The following is an 8,094-nucleotide window of genomic DNA, read 5'->3' as shown; positions in this document are numbered from 1 at the left end:
ACATTTGTAGATCATCTTAGAAATATATTAGTCCTCTATAAGTATATTGTCATTGATATCAAAAAATAATTAAGGGAATGATTGAACTTCAGTGTCGCCCTCACCCTTCTCCCACGCCGACGCTCCCCTTCCTCTCACATTGTTGGTTTCCCAATGTTAGTTTGCTCCATCATGCCGAGCGCAAACATTCTCAACTTCTTGTCGATGCCATACATGAGCCATGCCCTGGAGCATTCGCCGATGAGCTCAATCGAATGAGAACGGAGGAGGCCGTTAGTGGAGGATTGGGAGAATGGAGAACAACCGAGGCCTGGCATGGAGGGCGTCGATGGATCAAGTTGGGTGACCTGGAAAACACGTGGTTGCATAGGAGGTTGCTCTACACGGTGGCGGAGGAGGTCGGGAGAGGCTGCTCTAAACGGAGGTGGAGGAAGTCGGGAAGAGGAGTACGTCGACGGGTGGAGTACGTTGAGAGGCGGTCCAGACAAAGAAGGATGATCGGGGAAGAGCTCGGGAATGGCGTCAAGGCCTAGAAACGACAATGAAGCTTGGGAATGACAACACAGGAGTTCAAGCTAGAGCGGCAAACCTACAAGGAGCGATGAGAGGAAGAAAAAGGTGGATGCATGTGTCAGCGTTGTCGCGCAAGAGGATGGATATGGTGCGGCCACTTAGGGTGAAGTTTTCTCACGGGTTTCGAAATGGTGGTAAGTGGCCTTCTTTTTCACCCGTAGGACAAAAGACAAAATGAGTCATGTACGATCTTTTTGGTGCTTCCTATTGTAGGGGCTGGTATGAGATTCCAGCTGGAGATAATATATTTTGCCTGACATAATAAATTACTTAGAGACCTTGTTCAGAGGTGCTGTCAGAGATGCTCCAAGTCAGTCGGGAAGGAGATCATACACGCAAGATCAGCTTGTGGAGAAAGAGATCACAGATTCAAACGACGCGTTTGGTTTGGCGTAGATAATGTATTTGCTGTATCGTATCAAGAAGTGTTGCGTCTGAATATTTCTTACGTAATACGCGAATCGTTTGGTTTGTCCGTCGGAGTCCTGATTTCTAACCCGGCCAATTCGAGCGGTTTCGATTTTGTGAAACGGAATATCGGAAAGCGTGCTTATAGAAACCATCGTGGCCGAAACAATCTTTTCTACGAACCAAACACGTTGTAAATGTTTTTCTCCCTATAATTTGGGATTTCATTGGAAAAAAGGTAAATGGGCCATGGACTCATGGGCCGACCGGCCTGACCCTGACGAGTGGCGAGCGGGTGATACCCTCTTTTATGCGAGACGACCCTTTTGACCGTCAACAAGCTTCATTTCAAAGGAGAAAACGTAGTCCATCCTCCTCTGTTTTTCTGCTACCTCCGGCGGCGGCTCCTCGTCGGGAGCGGACTTGCCGGCGGCGAGCTGAGGTGAGTCGACGATCCCCGCAATGCATCCATATGCCCTATCCCATCCCACCCCATCCCATCCCACGCTTTCCACCCCTTGCGTCTTTTGATGGTTTCATTTCCTCAGAGCTCCGACGAAGCCAGCCACCTGTTCGACGGAATGCCTCCTGGTGAGAAGGTCGAGAATGCGCCCCCGGCGAGCGGCTCCGACATCATAGGAACCCTCCCTGATCATATTCTCCACCATCTGCTCTCCTTCCTCCCAGTGCAGGCGGCCGTGCAGACGTGCGTGCTCGCCCGGCGCTGGCGCCACCTCTGGCGGTCCACCACGGGCCTGCGAATCGTAGGCCTTGACGGTGCCGAGTCTGTCGAAGACCTCCGGGTGTTCGTGGACCATGTGCTGATCCTGCGTGAGCGCACCGACCTAGACACTGTTGAGATGATATTCGATGAATGCTCGGACGACGAAGAGGTCTATGTGAAGCTATGGACCCGTTTTGCTGTCATGTCCAAAGTCCGTGCGCTCACCCTTCATATCCAAGCCCCTCCATATTTATGGTTCGATGTCCTGCCTCTTGTCTCTCGGCATCTGAGAACATTAGATCTGGAAGGTCTATGCGTACAACTGAGCTTTCTTGATTTTGCTGGCTGCCCAGCACTGGAGGATCTGAAGATGAACCTTTGTGACATTTCTGTTGAGAAGATATCGTCCCGTTCCCTGAAGCATTTGAGCATTACTAAGTGCTGCTCCGATTGCGAGCTCCATGTTTCTACTCCAGGCCTTGTCTCTCTGAAACTAGATGACTTTACCGGCACAACTCCTTTGCTTGAAAACATGGCGTTGTTAGAGACAGCATATGTTTATATTGGCGATTCCTGTGAAGATTTCTGTTTGAATTACGACTCTGGTGTTTACTGTGGAGCTAGTAATATTACATGTGAGAAATGTGATCTTTTTAATGACAATTGTGGAAGCGATCTTGTGCTTCTAGGTGGTATCTCTAGTGCTAAACATCTGAAGTTGATATCTGAATTTGGAAAGGTATGGCACTCATCCCTTTTCTGATGTTGCACTATCTATACAGTTGTCAAACATAGGCAATAAATGGATTACATATGCATCACCACCGATTTGGGTTCTTAAATCATGATCTCGCTTCTGAGTCGTGGTTACTTAATTTGCTTACTTTTTGTATTTTCTTTCCAGTTCATTTTCTCAAGAGATTTGAAATACTGCCCTACGTTTACTAAGTTAAAGACATTATTACTCAATGAGTATTGGTGCGAGGCTCCTGGCTTGGATCCACTAGCTTGCATTCTGAAAAACTCACCAGTTCTAGAGAAGCTCACTCTTCAACTTTTTTCCAAGGTATAAATCTTCTTAATGGACAATTGCCGCACTGCTAAAGTTATTATCGACTATTAATCTTGTTTAATTTTCTACTTACCGTAGGGACCAAATCATAAAGTGGAAATGAAAGGAAGCTTCAGTTCAATGGAAAGATCATCTGCAATACCAGAGCACCTTAACATAGTTGAAGTCAAGTGTACTGTGGTGGAAGAGAGGATTCTCAAAGTTTTGAAGTTCCTGTGTGCATTTGACATACGTAAGCTAACTAATGACACTTTGCATGCTCCCTGTATTCTCAAATTAGCTTTCATGTGCGGGAAGAAACTAATAGAGCAAGCAGTTAAGTAAATCCTGAATTATATAGGAACTGTTTGTAGGGATACAAAATTGTTCGAGGCATGAAAAAACTTGACCATGTCTAGTGAGGCTAAAAGTGAAACCATCATAATCCATTTTGTTAAAGGATGTTTAATTTAACTGTGTGCAGAAACACGTACCAGACCATGTGGACTTGTTGTTAGTTCTGATCTTGTGGGTACTGCCACAAATGTTTGAATTGATTGGTTAGGAGTAGTGATACAGTATTTGCACATCTTGCTTAACTCAAATGTGTGCAGTAATACAATATTTTGACTCAATTGTGTTTTTGAATAGTTGGTACTTATGAGTAGTAACTTTTATTGACACCATGGGCTAAATTATTGAACAGTCGATTTGCTTGTGGTTCCTCACTTTGTTTTGCGATGTCTCTACAGTTTACATAACGTTTTCCTTATTGTAAAAGCCTGTTCATAACATGCCTAGTAGTGTATCTTTCATGATTCCTTATTTCTGCAAAATTTCTTGTGGCTTCTTCTGCATTCTAATCTGGGAGCAGTTTAGCTTAGATGTTTTCGTGTTAGATTATCGCCTAGAAATGGCCGTACCAAATATAAACAAAGTTTGTCCCCATATTCATGTTAAGCTAAGTTGCATTCTCATTATACTTTAAGAATATCATTTCAGTTTCTTTATTTTCGCTGTCAAGTAACTAAACATTTTTTTTGCGGGTAACTAAGCATTTTTTTCACTTCTTACACTACTGTTTCATTTCTGTACAGGATTCAGTTTCTAGTAAGGGCGAGTGGATCTGTGTCGTCGGTCATCTATGGACTATTCAGAAATGCAAGGCTTAAGCATATACGTCTACAGTATTTCCATCTCCTTTTGTGACTTTGTCATATGCCAAGAATCTGCAGTCTATAACCTATGAACTCTAGACCATCTATCTCAACTTGGTTTATCGTATGCTGTAGTTTCTATATGCACTTGTGGTTCATAGTGACTATGTGCAGCTCTCAGACTGCTTGGTGCTTGCTAGGCGTTTCTTTTTGGGGGTCTGCCTCATAACTTGTTCTACTATGATGTGATCCGTCTATTCTGTCTCCTTTGCTAAGATGTGGATATTTAGTAAGTGAAACAAGAGGTGTCAAGTTGCATATTTGTTGACTTCTTGACTAGCTGCGGTTGATCGGAAAATGAGCTGCAGTTCTGTACACATACTGCATATGTTAGCAGCAGTGGAAGGGCTACTCCGCGAGGTCATCTCAGCCGCCCATTCTCATGTCTAATGGACCAACTGTGGTCCTCCACGCGGCCTGGACAGTATGCTGGTCTGGGCTCGAGGGGGCAGGTGCTTTGGCCTCCTTGGTACTGACTGCACCTGCTTGCTTCCATGCTCCTTGTCGAACAACATGTTGCCACAAAATTTGGTGTTTCGACCATTTCACGAAAGTTTAGCCAAATCTGACCCTTGCTCAATTTTATTTTGAGATCTCTTTTCCTACTGCCAGGATCGATAGCGGTAGGGTATAAGAGCATCTATAACTGGACTTGGCAAATCCGGCCCCTTAAACGCCCGCGGACGCGTCTGGGAACGCCCACTGGTGCATTCGGACGGGTCCTCATATTTCCTTCCGTGCATCCACATATCTTATATCCGGACTCTTAAATCCATGCAAATACATGCACGTCGATCATGCACCACAATGTCGCACGTAAATAACAAATGTTGGTATCAAGCATACATGATGTTTACATAAAATTTATTTGAAGTGCCAAACTCAAGCATTGCCTCCTTGTTTGCCATTGTGGATCCATATGGGCTCCACAAGATCATTGAGTAGATGCGTGTGCACCTGCTGATTTCGAAGATTCTAATGCATCTACAAAATTCGAAGATTCTAATGCATCTACAAAAAGTTCATAAGCTGAGCCGCATCTTGATCTTCTGGGATTTCAACTTGTTCTCCGGGTGCTTCAAAATCATGGGTTTGGGCTACACCATCACCCTCATCCTCGACAATCATATTGTGCAGAATAACACAACATGTCATCAGCTGCCACAAAGTTTCTAATTCCCACATCATTCCAGCGCTCCGCACAATTCCCCAATGAGCCTGAAGCACACCAAATGCCCTCTCCACGTCCTTCCTAGCCGCTTCCTGCATTGTTGCAAAGTGGATCTGTTTATTGCCACGCGGCTCGGCTATGGTCTTCACAAACGCCGCCCACTGAGGATAGATACCATCGGCAAGATAGTACCCCATGTTGTAGTCCCGGCCGTTGACGGTGTAGTTGCACGGCGGTGATTCCCCATTGCAAAGCCTCCTGAAAACCGGAGATCATTGAAGCATGTTGATGTCGTTGTGAGAACCGGGCATTCCAAAGAAAGCATGCCAAATCCATAAGTCATGTGATGCCACCGCTTCTAGTATGATGGTGGCCTCTCTGGTGTAACCTTGATACATTCCCCGCAGACCTTTGGGCAGTTTTTCCATTGCCAATGCATGCAATCAATTGATTCGAGCACTCCTGGAAACCCCCTTGCCTCTCCAATAACCAACAACTTCTCTGTGTCCTGCGCATTTGGTTCTCTGAGATACTCCGGTCCAAACACCTCAACCACGGCGCGAGCAAATTTGACAGTAGTCTTGAGGCACGTGCTCTCCCCCATCCTGGCCATCTCACCAATGGCGTCTGCAGCAGTACCAAGTGCAAGCATCCTCAGAGCAGCCGTGCACTTCTACTTGGCCGAGAAAGAGAGTTGGCCGCAGCAATCCCTTCTCAGCTTGAAGTAGTCGTCGTGTGACTCCACTCCCTCCACAATGCGCAAAAACAATGGTTTCCGCATGTGAAAACGGCGACGAAACCATGGATCATCCGGAAAAGTAGGTGGGGGAGCAAAGTAGTCATTGTGCAGTAGCTTTGCTCCGGACACACTGTCCCGGTTGATCACTCTTCTCCGTTTGATTGAGCCCTTGAAGTTGAGAATATGCTTCACTTGTCGGACCATTTCCTCTTGCATGCTCATGAGCATGATCATGTCCACTTCTTCGTCTGAATCCGACGAATCGAAGAACTCATCTTGAATCATTTGGTCAAGCTCCGTCGGGCCATACTCCTTGTCCGACGAAGCATCAAAATCCATCATGTACCTAACAAAATCACAATAATTCCGGTCAGTCAATGTGTCGAACACATCAAGCGCCAGGCGGAGCCGGAGAGTTGCCGGATACCATGGTGGCGTCCGGGTATACAGTATCTTCACATGTTGCTTAGCTCTAAACAGTAACTCATGTGTGCAGGAAAGTTATATCTTGACTCATTGTGTTTGTGAATAGTTGGTGCTAATGAATAACATTTTTTATTGGCTTGTTAGATATAAAAAGCTCCTTGCTTATGGGCTGAATTATTCAGCACTCGATTTGCTTGTGATTCCCACTTGGTTCCTGGAATATCTTTACAGTTACATAAGATATTCTTGAAAAATAAAAGTCTGTTCATAACATGTCTGTCCTGGTTCCTATTTCACATTTCCCTTGCACAAAATTACAACAATAACAACAACAACAAAGCTTTTAGTCCCAAACAAGTTGGGGTAGGCTAGAGATGAAACCCATAAGATCTCGCAACCAACTCATGGCTCTGGCACATGGATAGCAAGCTTCCACACACCCCTGTCCATAGCTAGTTCTTTGGTGATACTCCAATCCTTCAGGTCCCTCTTAACGGACTCCTCCCATGTCAAATTCGGTCTACCCCGACCTCTCTTGACATTCTCCGCACGCTTTAGCCGTCCACTATGCGCTGGAGCTTCTAGAGGCCTGCGCTGAATATGCCCACAGACGATGTTGGACAAGCTTCTCTCTTCAATAGGTGCTACCCTAACTCTATCTCGTATATCATCATTCCAGACTCGATCCTTCCTCGTGTGGCCACACATCCATCTCAACATACGCATCTCCGCCATACCTAACTCTTGAACATGCCGCCTTTTAGTCGGCCAACACTCAACGCCATACAACATTGCTGGTCTAACCGCCATCCTGTAGAACTTTTCTTTTAGCTTTGGTGGAACTCTCTTGTCACAGAGAATGCCAGAAGCTTGGCGCCATTTCATCCATCCGGCTTTGATTCGATGGTTCACATCTTCATCAATACCCCCATCCTCCTGCAGCATTGACCCCGAATATCGAAAGGTGTCCTTCTGAGGCACCACCTGCCCATCAAGGCTAACCTCCTCCTCCTCACACCTAGTAGTACTGAAACCGCACATCATGTTCTCGGTTTTAGTTCTACTACTAAGCCTAAACCCTTTCGATTCCAAGGTTTGTCTCCATAACTCTAACTTTCTATTTACCCCCGTCCGACTATCGTCCACTAGCACCACATCATCTGCAAAGAGCATACACCATGGGATATCTCCTTGTATATCCCTTGTGACCTCCGTCACCAAGGGAAAAAGATAAGGGCTCAAAGCTGTCCCCTGATGCAGTCCTATCTTAATTGGGAAGTCATCAGTGTCGACATCACTTGTTCGAACACTTGTCACAACCCTATCCCTTGCACAGAATTGCTTATGACATTTTCTGCATTCTAAGTTGGGAGCAGGTTAGCTAGATGTTTTCGTGTTAGTTTATCAGCTAGAGATTTCTATCAAATATAGGCAAAGTTTGTCCCCACATTCATGTTAAGATAAGTTGCACCTAGTAAAGTGATTCTCCGTCATACTTTCTGAACTCCATTCCAGTATCTTCATTTCGTTGTCAAGTAACTAGGCATTTTTTTACTTATGCAGACACAACGCTCTTACACTACTGTTTCATTTCTGTACATGATTCAGTTTCTAGTAAGGGCGAGAAGATCTGGGCCGCCGGTCATCTCTTGACTAATCAGAAACGCAAGGCCTAAGCACCTGTGCTGCTACAGTATTTTCATCTCTTTTTGCGAGTTCATCATATGCCAACTCTACTAAGAGAAATGGCGTAGAATTTGCAGTCTATCACATATGAACTCTAGA

At 45.3% G+C, this 8,094-nt stretch overlaps 1 protein-coding gene across 1 annotated transcript; it reads left to right on the top strand.

Annotated features, from left to right (window-relative positions):
• The first annotated feature begins 1,316 nt into the window (after positions 1–1,316).
• Positions 1,317–4,245, top strand: LOC123140994 (MEIOTIC F-BOX protein MOF). Its single transcript, XM_044560249.1, has 5 exons — positions 1,317–1,423; positions 1,530–2,444; positions 2,610–2,771; positions 2,856–3,009; positions 3,854–4,245. The coding sequence occupies exons 2-5, from the start codon at positions 1,563–1,565 to the stop codon at positions 3,865–3,867; spliced, it is 1,212 nt and encodes a 403-aa protein (XP_044416184.1). The 5' UTR covers positions 1,317–1,423; positions 1,530–1,562; the 3' UTR covers positions 3,868–4,245.
• Positions 4,246–8,094: the final 3,849 nt, after the last annotated feature.

This window comes from Triticum aestivum, chromosome 6D, assembly GCF_018294505.1.
Source record: "Triticum aestivum cultivar Chinese Spring chromosome 6D, IWGSC CS RefSeq v2.1, whole genome shotgun sequence".
Lineage (NCBI taxonomy): Eukaryota > Viridiplantae > Streptophyta > Magnoliopsida > Poales > Poaceae > Triticum > Triticum aestivum.
This window is presented reverse-complemented; position numbering and strand designations above follow the sequence as displayed.